This window comes from Manacus candei, unplaced genomic scaffold, assembly GCF_025592945.1.
Source record: "Manacus candei isolate 608988 ecotype Guabito, Panama unplaced genomic scaffold, ASM2559294v1 h1tg000003l, whole genome shotgun sequence".
Taxonomy (NCBI): domain Eukaryota; kingdom Metazoa; phylum Chordata; class Aves; order Passeriformes; family Pipridae; genus Manacus; species Manacus candei.
In genome coordinates, this window is record NW_026138051.1 from 17575017 (window position 1) to 17593313 (window position 18297).

Genomic DNA, 18297 nt, shown 5'->3' on the forward strand with positions numbered 1-18297 from the left:
CCACACCTGGGGTCAATGCCAGCACCTCCACTACTGTGCCTGCACTGCTCCAACAGCCAGCAGCACTGGGCAGATCCCACACATCCCGAGCAGAGATGGGGCCAGTGCCCAGTGGGAGCTGGCAGGGTGACAGCCATCAGGAACAAGGACACATGGCCACAGCAGACTGGACAGACTCTTTAATACCACGCTCATTGAGAACACCTTGTGCTTGCTGTCCACCCAGACAGCTCCCCACATCGCTGCCCATGTCCACTCCTGGGCAGAGGCCAGGCAGCTTGGCAGGGCAGGTGGCAGGGGTGATCCCTCCCAGACAGAAGGGGAAGAAACAGGCAGGAGATACTTTTATCCAGTGCTACAAATGCTCTCAGAGCAACAACTCCTTCCGGAGCTGCACACACGGCAGAGCCCAGCACCCCTTACCCCACAAAGCACTTCTGGTGAGGCGGGCGTAGGGCTCAGCCCAGCCCCCTCAGCCCCTCTCCCTTTTCGGTCAGAGGGCAGTGGGAATGCTGCAGCAGACCAGGGGGGCTGTGGGGGCTGCCAAGCCTGGGTGCAGCAGGCACAGTCCAGTCTTGTGGGCAGGGTCAGGCCAAGGAGGACCCTCATGTGCCCAGGGGGGCCCCAAGAGGGGCTGAGTGGCTGCCCCCCAGCAGTCTGGCAGCATCTCCTCTGCCAAGATCACACTCAGCATCTTCAAAAAGCAGCAAGGGTTACAGCGCTGGCCATCTCCATGGCCAGGAAAAGGTGGATGCCCACTGCAGGCAGGATGTCCTCAGCCTGCAGCACCGGGGCTCCTGAGGGGCTCAGGGAGGGCAGGTCTCTCCCTGACAGAAGGTGCTGCAGGGATGAAGAATCCAACAGCAACAGCCCAGCTGCCCCATGGCTGGAGGCACCGCCAGCTGCTCCCAGGAGGGCGCAGTGGGATGCAAAGGGAACATCAGCACCTGCCACTGCCTCGCTGGGCACACCCTCTCTGTTCCTGCCTCCCAAGGCTAAACTTTCCCTGGCAAAACCCATCCTCCAAAGGCCTTCTCCAGGTACCGGGCCACCGCCAGCGTCAGGTGGTCGTTGTAGGCGGCTGCCACCAGCTGGATGCCCAGTGGGAGCCCCTCGCTGCCCAGCCCCAGAGGGCACTGTGTCACCGGCAGGCCCAGGACATTGAAGATGGCTGGAAGAGAAAAGGATGGATCAGAGTGAGCACAGTGACCAGGACACACCACTGCCTGGCTCTCCCACCCCGGGCGCGTCGTGTTACTCCTGGGAGCTGGTGCTTGACACGGTGGTGCTGAGGCATGGTGACAAGGGATATCACTGGCCAGAGGTTCCCAGTGCACACATCGTATCTGCAAATAGCACCTATGAGGGATGGCATGCCAAGATCTGGTTTGGGACTCTACTCCTCCATCCCTCCAAAGCCAGGCAGCACTGACACCAGCACTAGCACCAAGGTGCTCAGGTCACAGGGAAGCCATGCAGGGAGCCCCAGACTGTACCCCAGGATATGCTGGCTCTCAGGTTCCTGCTAAACCACAGCGGTAGCTGGAACACCTCTGGGGCACAGTGGCCCTTGAGATTAGACACATCACTCAGACCTGACCCGCTGTGGACAGCAGGTGAAAGATGCCACGTGGCACAAAGCGTGACAACCCTCGTTGTGGAGCAGCCAGACCCCTCTCTGTGCTGCACAGCCCACCGTCAGCAATGGGAACACTTTGGGTACAACACCCTGGCTGCCAGCCTGGGCAGCCCTACCTGCACCCCACAAGAGCCAGAGCTGCTCACCCGTGTAGGCGAAGTTGAAGGGCATGCAGATGGGGGAGTGGTGCTTGGGGGCGATGGTGGGGTGTGACGGGTAGAGGAGCACCCCGTCCTGCCCCAGCAGCGCCTCCATCTCCTCCTGCAGGCTCTTCCCCATGCTCACCAGCTTGGCATTCCCACTGTGGTTGAGCTTCATCAGCTTCTCTGTCAGCCCCAGGGCTGCAGGGAAAGGGTACAAATAGGGACATGGAGCGAGAAGACTGTGGGCTACGTGGGGCAGAAAGCGCATTGCCTGGCCACATGCAGCATCCCCCAGTCCCAGTGCACCCCCCAAGTCCCCCTGCCCACCAGTACCCACAGCACATTGCCCCTGGCATGACTCTGTGGGCAGCATCCCCCCAGCTCTGCCAAGGGACAAGCTTTCAGCCTGCCCCTCATTTCCAGCTTTTCCAGGTGCTGGGGTTGAGCAGAGCTGGCAGAGCCACCTCAGCACTCATTAGACAACAGCCCAGCTGCACTGATTAGGGTTCTCCGGTACCTGCTGCTATGAAACCAGATCAGTGCAGACCCTGACTGGCTCCCTCTAGACTCCCCAGCAGTTCTGACAGGGCTCACAGCAGGAGTTCGTCATCCTCACCTAGGATACCCACTCTCATGCATCAAAGATCCAGCCAACTCTCCCTCAAGCTTGAATGTGACTCAAAGACACTGAGTGTCATTACAAAACCAGGCTGAAGCTGCTCAGCACAAACCCCAAGTCCCTTTGCTAGGCACTGGGACTACCTGTATTTAACAACTCATCCGCCCCACCACTGCCTCTGCATTCCCCAGGGCTCCCCCCAGCCTCACCAATAGCTGGGAAGGTGTGAGAAGACATCCCCACGAGCCACTTCATCAGCTCCCACAGCGGCCACACCGGCTTCCCGTGGTCCCCCAGCAGGTCTGTGAATCGCTGTGCCTCCTGTAACACACCCACTCCCCCCGTCAGCACTGCCAGCACACAGCAGGGAGGCACAGGCTGCAAGGGACAGTGGAATTCCAGCTGTCCCGTTATCCTGATGTGAGCCCTTCCCATTTTCACACAGGAGATGCCCATCAGGAGTGCTCCGCAGCTCTAGCACTGATCCAGGGTGGCAGCAGGAGCATCTCTCCCTGCCAGAGGCAGGAAGAAGGAGGGAGAGCCTCCCAAAGCAGCACCTTCCAGCACCCAGTGGGCATGATGCAAGGGATGATGTCCAGACAATGTCCAGGCATTTACTCCTATGATATGGCCATGGGACCAGGAAGGAGGCAGAGGAGCCAGATGTGCCCTCCTTAGTGCATGGGGCTGTGTTGTTTCCCACCACTCCCCCCGTGCCAGGAATGCACAAGGTATGACACTCCTGAGAGGGTTTTTCTCTATAAAATAACTCCCTGCACGCACAGAGCATAGCACAGTGGCTGCAATTCAAGGGAAATATAACACAGGCAGGCCTGCTGCTGGAAAGCTGCTAATGCCCTGCTTGTCCTGGCATCCTAAAAGGTGTTAATCCCAGCCTGCAACGTCAGAAGACACAGCACAGAGCCAAGAGTGAGGTGGGATGCTCCCTGCTGGGCTGACTTACCAACCTCCATGAAGGTCAATGTGTCAAAACTACCTTCCCCTCCCTACACCACATTGCTCCTCTGCTGGGAGCCACCGCCTCATCCCATGGGAGAGCAAGGGAGAAGGGGCTGTGTGTCTTTGGGAAGAGATGAAGAGAGGACTGGGGGGACAAAAAGAGCAGGGAAAGCCCTCAGGCAGGTCTGGAAAACCTACAACTCTCTATTGCTGGCCCCAGACAGCTGATTCTTCCCTGCTGCCACCAAATTTGTGCCTTTGCAGCTCGGTCTGACGCACCTCTCCATTGCTGTCCTTGGACGACATCATGGCTGACCAGATCTGGAAAGAATACTTCATCTTGTGGATTGACACATGCTGAACTCGGACCCCCAGGTCACTTTCGATGTGCTCCACCACCTGAAGGGACGAGTAGGAAGGGTTTGTTTCCGTAAGGTTGTGAGGTGCTGCCATCAGCCCATGGAAAGTACAGAGAAGAGGGCAAGGGCATCTGCTCACAAGATCTTCTCCTTGTTTCTTCTTTAGCATAGAAGAAAAAGTTCTTTCTACTTTTTAACCCCTGGAAGCACAGGACTGGAACAGAAAGCTGCCTCCCCAGCCCTCCATCCTGCCAGTCCCCACAGGAGCCACACACAGAGCAGCTCCCTCCCCTCCCCAGGGCTCCTCTGACTGGTGTCCCCAGGTTCTATCTTCAGGCTCACCCCAGCGAGAACCAACCTCTGCTCCTTCCTACCTTCTTTTGGGCCTGCAAGATCTCCTTGTCCACAGGTGACACAAAAACGGACCCGCCGTCGTGATCCATGCAGTGGAATTTGATTTTCTCCAGTGACACTTTCTCATTCAGTTTCAGCCTGGGAAAAGGGCTTTGTCACAAACCCATCCCTGGCTCCTCCCCAGCTGCCAGAACTGCTCACACACATGTTAATGTGTCCTCAGGAGACACTGCTCTGCCTCCCAGGGTGGCAAGGTCAGACCCTGAGGACACACAGACACCTGCTGCCCACAGTCTACCCAGCTGCTTTCCCGCCCCGTCAGCCCCAGCAAGTTCCCGTTGGGAAAATTCTTATCTCTCCAGAAGAACCTTGTGATTACAAACCCCGTCCCATGGCCAAGGCTGGGATTGCACAAGAGCCAGGGAAAAACAGAAGTGGTAATGGAGACAACAGCTGCTTGCAGGCTGTGGCACAAAGGAGGGCTGCCCTGTCTGCCCCATCTCTGCTTTGCTCATCACTGGCACCTGCCACATAGCAGGCTCTTGGTTACACAGACCTATGCAGGAACCAAACTGGCTGTGGTGTGGGATGGAAAACTCATCATTCAGCAACAGGAAAAAGGCCCTGTAACACCCAGGAGCAAGGCCAGTCCCGGGAGGGGAGGGCCACGTGGGACAGCCCTGAGAACCAGCTTGCAAGTAAAGAGGGAACCAACAGTCTGCTCATGGCTGCCTGTTCCCCAGAGCACGTGAGTGGTGGGAAGGACAGTCCCAGCTGCGAAGGTCCCGTTGAAGCCAGCGGCAGAGGAAGGAAATCAGTAACAAACAAACTGGGTGGGGTGCAGATCTGTCTCGTACAAAGGACTGACCCACTGTGCAGACCAGAGAGCTGCTGACTCCAGCTCAGCAGCCAGGAGCAGTAGGAGCAACTCACTTGCTGACCCCGGGCCCGGCCATGACCCTCAGCACAGGCTCCAGGTCCTCGGCATAGCGGCACATGGGTCCCGTGCACAGGAAGCTGGTCCGTGCCCCGTGAGCGTTTGGGAACTGGCCGTCGTTGGGCACCACCCCTGCGAGCAGAGAGACCTTGGGTACCACCTTGAGCATCACCTCCAGCCAAGGGCAGCCCTGCTGGGGGGCTCTGGGCACAGGGCGACGTGGTTCCTGAGGGACTGCACACCTCACAAGGGCTGATGGCAAGATGCACGGGGTGGGGAAGGGAGGAAAAGCACCCAGCCAGGATACTGAGAGCCAGAAAAACATCCCAACCTTGAGAAAACATCCCACGCTGAGGATGCAATACCTGGGTAAAACCCCTCCCTGTCTCCCACGCTCCTGGCATTCTGCCACCGAAGGCTTCCCGCTGCAAAGCCTGGCTGTGCTCCCACAGGGGGCTCGTCCCGTGCAAGGAGTTACCTGACCCCTTACAGCAATCCCACCAGAGACCAGCACAGGGGTGTCCCAGACCAGTTCATCCCACAGCCCCCATTCCACCTCATGGCATTTCTGCTGGGGAGGAGGAGACCCCCACACCCCCTCACCTGTCGTGGGTTTATGGCCAAAGACTCCGTTGAAGAAGGCGGGCATCCGGATGCTGCCACCGATGTCAGAGCCCACGCCTATGACTGAGCAGGCAGCTGCCAGGACACCGCCCTCCCCACCTGCACAGGAGACAACATGGCAAAACCCCACAGGTTTATGGTGCAAGTCATCCAGCAAAAGCAGGAGCACCTCACAGTGACCCAGAGGGGCGGGGGCCATGCCTGCTTTAGCAGTGGCTTGGGGACAGCTGGGGAATTCTGGCCAAAGGGATATTTCTGCCAAAGTAAGACAGAGTGAGCCGAAGCAATGCCAGGTGAAACACTCACAAGAGACAAAGCAGCTGGACCCCCAGCAGCCCAACAGCAGTGCCAAGGGAAGAGGCCTGTGAGCTCTGCAGGAGCCCAGGGACGCATTAAAGCCACGTGCAGAGCTTTGCAACCCTTCCCTTGCTGCATTTTAAACCCGCCGGTCGGGCAGGACCGTGCCGAGATGCCGGGGCTCACCTGAGCTGCCACCCACGATCCTCTGCAGGTCGTAGGGGTTGTTGGTCCGCCCGTAGACCCTGTTGCTGGACTCATACCACATGCAGAGCTCACTGCAGTTGGTGACACCCAGTGGGATGGCACCGGCCTGCTTCAGCCGCGACACCACCGTGGCATCCGAGGTGGCGATCACGTTGCGGCGGTTGACCAAGCCGGAGGTGTTGGGCATCCCTGCGGTGCCAAGGTGGACAGGAAGGTGTCAGGGCCAGTGCCCAGACACCGCCCGGGGCTGCAGGAAGGAGGTTTCCAGCGAGGGCTGCTCCTCTGAGGCCCCACAAGCTCTGCAGCACCTGTGTGCTACTAGTGAACACGGACACAGAAGCCCAGGCAGATCTTGGTGCAGACCAAGGGAAGGGAAACTGCTTCCCTCCGAGCATCTGCCACAGCCACCCACCACCCTGGAGTGGCGAGTCACAACCTGTGAAGTGGAGAGGAACAAAGGCAAACCCACCGTGGAGAGAAAAGGCCTCCTTGACAGTGATGGGAACTCCCAACAAGGGGAACTTCTCCTCCAGATAGTCATCGCCAGGGCCTTCTGAAAGCAGCTTATCGACCTGCTGGGCTTCCTGCAGGGCCTCCTCAAACCTGCAACGAGGCAGCGGGCGATGTTCTGGTGCTGGACCAGCGAGCAGCCGGGTCCCCGCAGGGCGGGCAGACCCCAACTGCAGCAAGAGCTTGTGACGGGAGGTGAGACCCCCGGTCTGTGCTGGAGCCGAGAGCACCGTCCCGGCTGAGCCACGGCCGGGAGCACCGCGCGGGGCTCCCGTGCCCTCGGTGCTGAGCATCGCCCCGGTCTGAAGGAGGGGGCAAGCGGGGAGCCCAGCACCCCCTCACCGCGCCCTCCGCTCACCTGTCCTTGACGACCGCGTTGATCAGGGGGTTCACCTCCTTGATCCTCTCCACGTACGCCTCCACCACCTCGATGCAGGTCACCTGGGCACGGACCACGGGCGGGAACCGCCGTCAGGGGCGCGCTGGGGCGGCCGGGACGCCGGGACACTCCCGGTATCCCCCACACCGTCACGGCCGAGACTCTCCGAGGGGGACACAGCGGTCACAGCCCCGTGGCTCCCCCTCGGGGCCACTCCCGGTCCCCGCTGTCCCCCCCTCCTCCCCCACCCTGGGTGGTACCTGCCGTGCCCGTTCCCCCCCCGCTCCCCCCCCCGACGGGGGCGCAGGGTGGTACCTGCCGCGCGCGGAGCAGCGCCGCGAGGCGGCGCGCGGGCAGCAGCAGGAGCTCGCGCCGCGGCGGCGGGACGGCGCGCGCGCCGGGGCCGGGCCCGGGCGGCGGCGGGAGCAGCGCGAGCAGCGCGAGGCAGGCGCGCGACAGCAGCCGCAGCAGCAGCGCGAGCCACCGCTCCGCGCGCGACAGCGCCATGGCACCGGCCGCACCGCTGCGCGCGCCGCGCCCCGCCCCCGGGGCCGCCCGGAAGTGACGGCGTCTCCATGGCGACCGCGCCCCGCCCCGCCCCGCCCCGCCCCGCCCGCGGCCTGTGCGCCGGGCCCGCGGCCGGCGCCGCTTGACATGGGGGCTGTCTCCGGCCTGTACCTTCCCCGGGGGGAGAGGGAGCCGGGGGGGCACCACTCTGCCCGTCCCGGGTCATCCCGCCCCTCCGCTCCGGAATTACCCCCAATGGTTTCCTTATTACCAAAGGCTTAAAAAACCCCACAGGGGGTTAGCAGGGACGCGCAGAAAGCTGGAGTGGTTTTGCCGACTGTGTCGGATGCGTGTTGTAACCGCCAGTTAACCCGAGCTGTGCTGGCGCGAGGGGACAGCGGCGCTCCCGACGTGCGGACTGTGCGGGGACAGCGAAACCCGCCCCGGGAAGGGGCTGCGGCGACAGCTTCACCTGGGCAGGTGCTGCGGCGACAGCCTCACCTGGGCAGGTGCTGCGGCGACAGCCTCACCTGGGCAGGTGCGGCGGCAGCCTGCGGGCTGCTGAGCCCGGCACCTCTGGGTGCATCCCGGAGGTTCTGGGGCTGATCCCGGCACCATTGGGCACATCCCTGGAGCACGGGGCCGAGCCCAGCACCGCCGGGTGCACCCGCAGTGCCCTTGGGCTGCCCTGCTGGTCTGTGGAGGAGACACTTCCCTTTCCTGCGGAGGTTGTCTGTCCACATCCAAAAACCTGTCCTCAGGGTCAGACTGTGCACACAAACACGCCTGTGGGGTGTTACCGACCTATGGGGCATTAACACCGATCAGTTTACAGTTGTAAACACCAAGCCTCATTCTCAAGCTTTCTAATAAAAGGCAACCATTATCACACTTATTGTCAAACATGCACTGAGGTTTTCAGGTGCTTGATTACGGAATCTGGAAGAAACTGGATAATACTCAAACCTCAGGACAAAAGTTACAAGAACTGGTAGTGCTGGGGGGGGGGGGAAATTCTGTCTTTTAAAGCAAGGATTTAAGCAGCATCTGAGTGGGCCTTACTGTATCTCTTCCCTTCCACAGAGTTGGCGATTGAATTATCAGTGCAAAGTGGGGCAGGTGAGGGGATACGTTCCTTGTGAAAATCTTTTACAACTGCAAAACCAACACATCAGCGTTTATGGGACAATCTGCAGCTCACACGCCCTGGGAGGGCATCGACCGACCTCTGTCCCCTAAAACCTAAGCTTATATGGAGGTCATCCTGATAGTTGTTCTATTTTCACAAACTCTTATCAAAGAACTTTTCTCCTTGCTTGATGCAAATGGAGGAAAGGAAAGAAGAGAAGGGAAGGGGAAAAGCCGCTTTCCTGCTTGGGGTTAGTTTCCTGTGCCCTGGGAAAGCACGGACAGCAGCTTTGTCTGCCTGGGTTTGGTCACCAGGTCATCAGCCTGAGGGGCTCCCAGCTGTAAAAGGTTGGGGTGTCCTGTGCTCTCTCAAGGACAAGGGAAACTCTTGTCCTCTGCTGATTTTAATTCCTCAGTGTCTTCGTTTCCCTTGGCAGGTTGTCCCTGACCACAGACACCAGCCAGCCCGGGGGCAGGTCCCAGCAGTGCTGTGCTTGATGGCTGATGGTGCACAGGTGGCTTAACAGCTGCTTTTCCACTGCTCTGACACTGCTGGAATGCCTGTGACCTTACCAAGGCCCTTAGGTAGCCTTTGCCTCCCCCCCCCCCAATATCTAATCACCCCCACCCCCTCGGGTTACAACAGGATTGTGCATGGGCCCAAACCTTTCCTCACACCTGTGTCTCTGCCATTGCAGCTCACAGAGGCCCAGAGTCCCCTGCTGAGGAGCAGTGCTAAGTCAGGGTTTGCCAAATCTTGGGCAGTGTTGGTGGTTGCATCTTCGGCTTTGCCAGGCCCAGAGCCAGGCATGGCAAGGCTCCCTTGGAGCTCAGAGGTAAGTCAAGTGTCCTGCAGGTTTCTTCCAGAGCTAGAATGGTAAAACTCCTCTCAATGGAGAAGGCAGAGGACAGCCCTCCCAAATGTAATCCCAGCACTGCTTTTGTCAGTTTTTAACTCCATTTCTCAGTGGATTTGCCGGTACTTTCCCCCTTCCCCCTCAAGTCCTTTCCAAATGTTGGCAGAGAGGGGTATGAACCAAGCCGCTTCTGTCCTGGGTCTCTGCTTCCTTGCTGCTCTGCAGAGACCTTCCCTAAACTCTGGAGTTTATTTTCTGAGGAAAGTGTCTCCCTTAATCTTTGTCTTTCAGGGTTTAAAGAACAGGGCTTTGAAATTCACACCGGATCAGCTACTAGTGGGCTAGAAGGTGCTCTAAAAATAAAGCAATAAGGTCTGGAAGCCTGAGGTTGAAGTGATTGGCACTGCTTTTCAGTTACCAGCTGACAGAGCAAACACCACCCTGGCTAAGAAGCCAGTTAATTCCAAACTGATTGCCAAGAGCATGGGGGCTGGAAATGCAGAGTAAAGCTCACCCATCCAGACCTGTCCCACTGCCTTATCCTAAGGGACACCAGCTGCTTAGAAGAAAAACATGATCCCAGGTCTTACACTCCGGAAATTATCCCCAGTCATTTCATCATTACCAAAGGCTTAAGAAACCAGAAGCAGTTAGCAAGGACGGACAGAAAGCTGTAGTGGTTTTGCCAACTGTGTGGATGCGTGTTGTAACCACTAATTGCCCGGGAAGCCACGGAACAGGCTCGGCAGCAGAGCATGAGGCAAGTGGGAAGAAGAGCCACAGTCTGGCTGCCTTCACGGTGCTCTCCAAAGCTCTCTTGGATCTTGTCACCACTGGACAAGAAACACCTTTCATGAAATTAAAAGAAGAGAAAGAGCCTGACAGCACAGTTCTTTGTGAAAGGAGCCCTTTGAAACTTCTCCTTAAAGTAAAGCTTCAGAAGAAACCTGGAGTTTGTGTAGCACAGTGCTGGGGTGGGGAGAGAGGAAAAGGGTGTTTAAAGGTTCAGGTTTAAACACAGCAACTCAGATGCTTAATTGCCAGCTGATCCCAGGAAAAAAACCCCAAACAAACAAACTAAGAAGTCCCCCGAATTTGACGGCAGTTCTTCCAAGCCTGCCCTTATCCAAATCCACCACAGAGGGATGCTGTGGTCCGCGTTTCCATCAGCTGTCGTCTTGCCCGCTGGCCCAGGACCCGGCAGCGTTGGGCAGCTGCTAGGTGGGTGCCCGTGCTGCACGCCCGGGGCTGGCAGAGAAAGGGCTCTGACATTGCCTCGCCCTTGCCGCGGTCACAGGCCTGGCGGGACACAGGAGGTGCCCAGCCTGAACACCCCACTCCTGGAGGGCAGGAGGGCCCGAGGGGATCCCATGCTGCCTGTCTGGGAACACAGCAGCTGGCACGGCCGAGGTTTTGGTACAACGCTGCTGTGGGGACACCGCCCGCAGACCCCCCGGCGGGGCAGCTCAGCGCTCTCCCAGCCCTCCCTCCATCCCGACGCGGCTGCAGCAGGGCTGTGCCAAACCAAGCCTCGCACTGCACGGCAGCCGGAGGGACCGTCCTGGATGCAGCCAGACCCGCGGGCAGCCGGGGGACAGCCTCCCTTCAGAGCGGGGTGGCGGGGCAGGGAAGGCGGATGTTTTGGGACTCGTCTCTCCCGCCGCCGCCGCAGTGACGGCGCTGAGCGCCCGCGGTCGGGGCCGTGCCACCGGAGGTCGCTCTGCCACCGCCGCTCGGTGTCCCTGGCCCCTGCCCCGCAGGGCCGCGTCTGTTCCCTCCGCACCGAGCCAGGGTACACTGTGTTCAGTGTCCTTGATTAAACAAAATGTTTATGCGTGCCTCTGCTCCGGCAAACATCTTGGCGGCTGCACGGAGCCCGCTCGCTGCTGCCGCCCCAGCTGCGCTGGAACCGGGGCAGAGTCTGTGCAGTGCTTCAGAAGGTGGATGGCCTTCCCGGGGTGGACCCCACTCCTGGAGCACCCCGCTCGATCTCTGCACCCCAACCATTGCAACGGGCCTTGGCTACTGGGGAAGGCTGAGCCCTATAGCCCCTTGGTGCCAAGGGGAGCTCCTGGCCCCTTTGAGAGGCTGGGGGCAGTCATGCTTTGCCTCCTTACCCTGGGAGTTGTGACACCCACCCCATGAACCCACCACCCATTTCCCACTTGAGCAGAGCTTTGGGGTGCATCTTGAGAATTCAGGATCAGCTAAGAAATTTCCTGGGCTCCATGGTGCCTCCAGAAGTGAAGAACACCATGACACTTTGCCTTTTTGACACCCTCCTGCTGCGCCTGCTGATCATGCCCATGTTCAACACCATGGGGTCGGGTGAACATCACCAGCCCTGGCTGGGGCAACTGCAGGGTTCACACTGGCTCCTGGGGGTGGCCTGACTGCAGCTCCACGTCCCCTGTCCTGCCCAGCCAGCACTGTCTGGGATGTGCCCTCTTCCTTCCCTGCCCAAGGGGACTGTGTCTGCCAGTTGGGCACATCTGGAGTTAACTGGGGACAGGCTGGCCCTGCCGTGTCATCTCTCAGGCATTGTACAGCTGCTGGTCTATGCCTGCAGGGCAGCCCTCAGCCAGATGTGTTGTCTATGCCTACAGGGCAACCCTCAGCCAGATGTGTTGTCAACACAGTCGTGCTCTTGCTCCTGCTGATACCTCCAGACCCCTTCAGACCCCTCCCCAAGCCATGTCCCCTGTGAGAACAGAGCAGCTTGCCCTGGGAAAGGGGGGACCAGCCTGTTGAGGTAATTTACAATCCTGCCAGAAGAGACTGAGGGAAGTGATCTGCAGGACTGAGAGAGAGCCAAGAGCAAAGCTCAGAGTTCCATCCTTGAATTCAGGAGGAAAGGAGAAGAAAATGTTGATGGCCATCAGGAGCTGATGATCACTCAGGTGCTGATGGGCCACTCAGATGATATGGACCCACACTGGACTCCCGGCCTGGCTCCCTGCCTGGGGCAGGCCTCAGGAGTGTTTCCCAAGAGCATGGGCTTTCAGCAGAGCAGGTTGCCCAAGCAGCTTGCATGCCCCTGCCAGGCTGTGTGCCATGGCTCTTGCGAAATGGTGTTGATAAACACTCTGGGGCATGCCAAGTCCTGTGGGACAACAGCTGGTGTGCCCAGGCTGCAGGGAGTGCCTGCACGGTGAGAGGAATTTTCCACTCCTCTCTGGAAAGTGTGTCTGACCCCGCTGGGAGACTATCCCCAGCAAGGCAGACTTACCTGCTGATGTCCAGCTGGCTTATCTGGCCCAAGAAACCCCCCAAGCAAGAGCTGTCCTTAGGCACATGGCAAAGCAACGAGTGGTCAGGTCACCTGAGACATGGTGGCACTCTTTGGGGCTGGGCTGGGTCCTACCACCCCAAAGAGACACCACCACCCCCATTTCACCATGGGGCCGTTCTTGTGTCCTGACAATGAACTGCCCCTTAGTGAGCTGTGTGCTGCTCTGGTCCCTGTCCCAAGGACTTGCCTTCTTGTGATTCTGGTTCTCTTTGCATGTCTCCTGAGGGCACTGGGTAACCCTTGCCAAGGCCTTCCAGGCTGCCTGGGCCAGCTCTGCCTGGCTGTGTCTTCTGGCATGTTGGAAATACCTCAAAGACCAGTGTGTTTGTGGTATGAAGAGGGTGTATAATTAGCATTACAAGAGCCCAATTTAATTTGACCAGTGTGTCCCAGAGCTGCAGTTCCTTTGGCCTGCCCTGCCATCCAGCTGTGCTCTCAACAGGAGAGTGAAAAGCTCATGCCAGGCAGTGCAGGCCTGGCCAGTGTACCTGTGCACAGTGCCACATGTGTCCCTGTCCCCCAGTGCAGCCTGGCACGTGCTGTGCCCTACCACCCCAGCACCTGCAGGAGATGGGCATTTCAAACCCTGGCATCACACATGGCTTTCCACAGTGTCCCCAAGGGTCCAGAACTGTGCTGGTGAAGGAGGGGTATAAAGGGTATTTGGAAAGCCTGTGAGTTCCTACCAATAGCCACAAACACGAGTGGTATCCACAGCTGCCCACACAGCAGGAAAATCCCATTATTTGGGGCACCACTGGCAATCACCAGCAGCTGGTCTATGGAGAAACACGACCCTTTCCAAAGGCCTCTGTCCCCTCCCCTCCTGTGGACAGTCACCAGTGTGAGGATGTACATGAACCAGGATGGCTGGGGCGCCCTGTGCTCCTGAGCAGGGAGCCCTGGAGCTGTGCAGGGCTATCCTCCCTGTGTTCCAGGGGTGACGGGAATTTGTTGCTATGTGAAAATATCCCATGGAGGCATTTCTGCTTCCCTTCAGGTACCAAGTGGGCAATGCACTTGTGTTCATCGGGCTGCAGATGACCTTGTGCTCTGTGCCATCAATGGCAAAGGAGCTAAATGTCAGCCAACACCTGGAGAGGGAATGGGGGGTTGGGTCACAGGTCTCCTGTGGGGACAGGATATTGGGGATGATTCCTCTGGGAGGACTCTGCTTTCCTTCCTTCCTTCCTTCCTTCCTTCCTTCCTTCCTTCCTTCCTTCCTTCCTTCCTTCCTTCCTTCCTTCTTCTCTCCCTCCCTTCCTCCCTCTCTCCCTCTCTCCCTCCCTATCTCTCTTCCTATCTCCCTTTCTTCTTTCCTCCCTTTCCCCTTCCTTCTTTCCTCCCTTCCTTTCCTCTCCTTGTTTCACTTTCCTCCCTTTCTTCTTCTCTTTTGCTGCCATTTGAACATGTCCCTACTGCCACCCTGGTGCTCCTGAGTCCATCCCCCTGGCATCTGGGCTGGCAGTCCCAGAGCTGCTCACAGCCCAGAGCTGCTTATACCATCTCACACCCAGGTGCTGCCCTGTGCCGTGCGTGGTGGCTGTGCCAGCCCAGTCAGGCTGTGGTGGAGCAGCACCACTTGCCCTGTCTCTGATCAGGGTCCCCTGTCACTTCCCATGTCCCTGCAGCCTCCAGGCTGGATCAGGGTGTGGTGGGAGCTGAGACAGTGGTGGGGTGATGGGATGCACTTACTGAGGCTCCTGCTGGGAGCACACCCTGGAAACGGGTATATGCAGGGGTCTGACGTTGTGGTAACCCACTCTTTTTATGGAGACAGTGGCAAGAGAAAGAGGGACTTATGGGTTGCTCACGGCAGCAGACAGAGGAACACTGCTGTCTCCTCTTGGCCCCAGCTTCTGGCATCGTGTCTTGTGCATGTAGGCAGAGGTGGGGGGGGGCAGCACAGCCCTTGGTGCCTGCCCATCTCCACTGGGGAGAGACAGAGCTTGGCCAAAAGGCAGCAGCAGCAGCAGCAGCGAGGCCCGTCCTGCCCCCGGGTGCTTGGGACGTGCTGTTCTCTCGAGCGATGATAAGGACAACCAATAATAAAAGCAGGCAGATGGGACACGAGCCCGGCCTCCAGCCAGCGACCTTCAGGAGCTGGGTTACTGGAGCAGGCGCAGGCGTTTTGGCAGTGGCCAGAGCCAGCGGCACGTCGGGAGCCAGCGCAGGGTAAACACGCGTGCGGACAGCGCAGCCTGAGCGCGCAGCCGCGGCCCTTGGCCCCCTGGCATGTGGCCCTGAATGTCCCTGGGCATTGCAGTGGCTCGTGCACACCCCGTGCACCTTGATAACGAGCTGGGATGGCAGCGAAGCTCCACAGAGCACAGGGCTGCGTGTGCCGGCGTCCCTGCTCACCGTGCCGGAGCGTGGCCCAGAGCTGCGCACAGGGGTGGGGGAGGCACGGCCAGCCAAGCCTCCAGAGTAACCCCGAGCACTTACATAACCACTTGCCTGCACAAACCACTGCACAAACATGACCCACTCACCGCCGATCTCAGCAAGATCCTGATAAAGCAGAAAAACAGCGAACCTCGGCCCGGCGCCTGGACGCAGCTGGCCGGGGCTGCTCGGGGCTGTGACGTGCAGGAGTCTGCAGTGCCCTTGCTAAGCCACCGTGGGGCTTCAGCGCTGCGTAACAGCCTGGAAGGTTCGAGCTGGCTGAGCGCCGGCGTGGGCGTCTGCCTTCCAGCAGGTTCTGGCTCTTTCTGAGCTTCTTGGAGCTGCAGCGAAGCTCAGGGTTTTGCAATTTTCCAGGAGGCAAAGGGCTGTGGGGCCACACACGGTATCACCTCCTGCCCCAGGTGGAGAGTCCTTTTGTCCTACAGGGACAAAACAGCCTTTTGGAGGGGAGGGGGGACTGCAAACAGAGGACCCCAGCCTCAGACTGGACTGTTGCTGCCTCTTGGGGGCACAGGCTGTTTCTTCCTTTGCTGCCCAAAGAGCACTTCCTTCTCCTGAACATGGACACAACAAGGGATTTGGGATGTGCTATTTCATGTCCTCCGTTTTGGGGACAGGGCAGCATCACTCCCATTGGTACTCTCAGTGGGGAGGATCCCGCCATGGCACCAGCACTCCACAGTGCTGGCAGGAAACATGTCCCTCATGGTTTGCTCCCCCACTTAAAGTCCCATGACGGATGGTCCCTATCCCAAGCCTGAATGTGACACCGGCTGACCTCAGCTCTGCCACCCCCACCTGGCAGTTCCTGCACTGCCACAGCTGTGTGTGACCCTCTCTGGGCACCTTTAGCCTGGGCTGTGTCCCATCAACTTCCCCTGAGCAGAAGACTCTCCCTGTGCCTCTGCACCTCACCTTGCCCAGGGCTGCAGCCGGACCATCACGGGGACCCCCCCGCTGGCATCACATGGAGGAGCTGCCTTGGCTGAGCTCTGGAGAGGTGAAGGCTGCTGATGGCATGGTTGGGAAGACGTGGGCATCGTGGCTCCCTCAAGGAAGGCAAACTCTTGTGCAGCACAGCTGTGTGGGAGAAGAGGAGCTCACTTCTGCATGCAGCACTGGGCAGAGGGTGCTACAAGGCACGTGCTTCCCCATCCGGATTGGGAAGCCCTTTTCACTGGCACCTCCTGCCCTACACATCGGTCCCTTCCTCTGGGCACATGAAGCAGGACACCTGCTCCAGCCCTTTGAGTATCTGCAGCAAAGACCCACTGAGAAAAGCCTAAAAATAGCCTAGAAATAGCAGAGGGGGAGCAAAAAAAGGGGCTTTTTATCACTCAGCCAGCAGCAGAACCGGTCACTGCCTGGCAAAAACAAGAGAGGAACTGGGAGTTAAAATAACATCCGCTCCCAGGGAGCCAGCCCAGGCAGCCACATTCCCAGCTCTCCTGCAGGCAGGAGCAATGTGCAGTGGCCTGCGTGGGCCAAGTGCGTGGGAACTGCGCTCCCTCGCCGCGTCCAAGCCCTGAGCCCAGCTGAGCTCCCAGTGGGGATGCAGGGACCCCTCCCAGTGCCAGCAGGACGCTCTCCATCGCTGCCAGGACAGCTGCCTGCGGCCCCAGGAGCCACTCCCCTGCAGAGGGCAGCAGGATGGGGTTAGTCCCAATACACCGGGTACACCTGGTGCTGCTGAACGCAGGCTTGGGGAGCAGGGATGTGGCTGGGAAGCCTGTGAGAAACCACCAGGGTGAGGGGATCCAGGCTGTGAGTGTCCCCATTCCTGGGCCTGTACCAGCTGCGGGATGGCTTGCAGGCTCCTTGTGTGGCAGTAATGGGAAGAGCCTGCTCACTGTGATGGTACCCTGTGTCTGACCCAAGAGCATCAGTGCTGCCTTAGCAGGTTTTTCTGCAGGAATGGGCAGCTTTTCACACTAACTGGGGGGGGGGACCAACCCCTTCAACCCATTCCTAACAAGCAGGCGTGACGACTCTGGATGCCTTGGTTTTCCCTTGGAAGGTGCTCGAAGCAATCAGAAAACAGAGTTATATAAAAGCTTGTTTACAAAGTCTGGTCAAGTGGATCCGGCACAGGCCAAGCCCATCCTGTCCCTCCAGTGGCATGCAAGGCTGGTTCCCTGGGGCAGGAGCAGCTTGGCTTAGAATGGCCAAGAGCTTTGCTGGGCCCTCCCCATCATGGAAAGCAGTGAAGCCAAGCACTCCCAAGTGTCAGGAGTCTCTCCTCTGCTTGACCTCAAATGCACTTGCAGGCCTGGAGCAGCGGAAGCGGGTCTGAGGAGCCCAGCTGCAGCAGCGATAGATTATCTCGACCTCCGTGCAGTGACTCTGCTCCTCCAGGGGAGCAATGTGGCTACAAAGTGCTGAATAAACACCCTGGGCTCTGCTCCTCCTCAGCACACGGCAGCCACATCCCTCAGAGGTGTTACTATTCCTATTGTCCACAGCAGCCACGTCCTGCCTTCAGGAAGCTGCTCCTGAGCCCATAGGAAGCAGTCTGGGCAGCTCTGCCCTCTTGCAGCCAGGAAAACCCAGAGCACTGAGCATCTTGGCTGCCTTGGAGGACCCCATAAGTGGGAGCAGGGGGTCTTGAGGCTGAAGGACTGGGGTCCATAAGAGTCTGACCTCTTTGCTTTAAATCCTGCAGGTTGTATCGGCATTCCTGCCTTACACTGGTTCAGCATCTGGCCTGTTCCTCTTGTCCAGCCAGAGGCTTCTGAGGAGCGTGTGGAAGTCACGAGTGAGCAGATGGCATCAGGCAGTTTTGCTGTGCTGCCCCAGAGCACGTGAGAGCAGATGGAGGGTGTGCCACGGGGATGCAGAGCAGAGCTGTAGTCCGAGCTCGTCCCCAGAGCTGAAGCCTGAACGTTCCCTTGACTCAGGCAGGCTGAAAACAAGTCTGCCCTGAGCCCACAGGAAAGCCCATGAGCCCGCAGCTCTCATGCAGCCTCTGATCCTGCCTGTTCCCCAATGTGTGTGGTGCAGAGCTGTGGCGGGTGCGCAGTTTCCCAGGACACCCTGTCCTAGGCAAAGGCAAACCTCACTGGCTGCTTCAGAGCCTGCC

At 59.0% G+C, this 18297-nt stretch overlaps 1 protein-coding gene across 3 annotated transcripts; it reads right to left on the minus strand.

Moving 5' to 3' along the window:
• Nucleotides 1-164: 164 nt before the first annotated feature.
• Nucleotides 165-15383, minus strand: FAAH2 (fatty acid amide hydrolase 2). Of its 3 annotated transcripts, XM_051785400.1 has the most exons (12): nucleotides 15305-15383; nucleotides 8066-8339; nucleotides 7008-7090; nucleotides 6609-6742; nucleotides 6119-6328; nucleotides 5615-5734; nucleotides 5008-5143; nucleotides 4095-4212; nucleotides 3641-3760; nucleotides 2611-2722; nucleotides 1786-1980; nucleotides 165-1171 (listed from the first exon to the last, which is right to left on the minus strand). In XM_051785400.1, the coding sequence occupies exons 2-12, from the start codon at nucleotides 8276-8278 to the stop codon at nucleotides 996-998; spliced, it is 1617 nt and encodes a 538-aa protein (XP_051641360.1). In that variant the 5' UTR covers nucleotides 8279-8339; nucleotides 15305-15383; the 3' UTR covers nucleotides 165-995. The 3 variants fall into 3 exon arrangements, with proteins under 3 accessions (XP_051641360.1, XP_051641354.1, XP_051641369.1); XM_051785394.1 differs by lacking the exon at nucleotides 15305-15383 and having other exon boundaries at nucleotides 8066-9102; XM_051785409.1 differs by lacking the exons at nucleotides 8066-8339; nucleotides 15305-15383 and adding an exon at nucleotides 7344-7554.
• Nucleotides 15384-18297: the final 2914 nt, after the last annotated feature.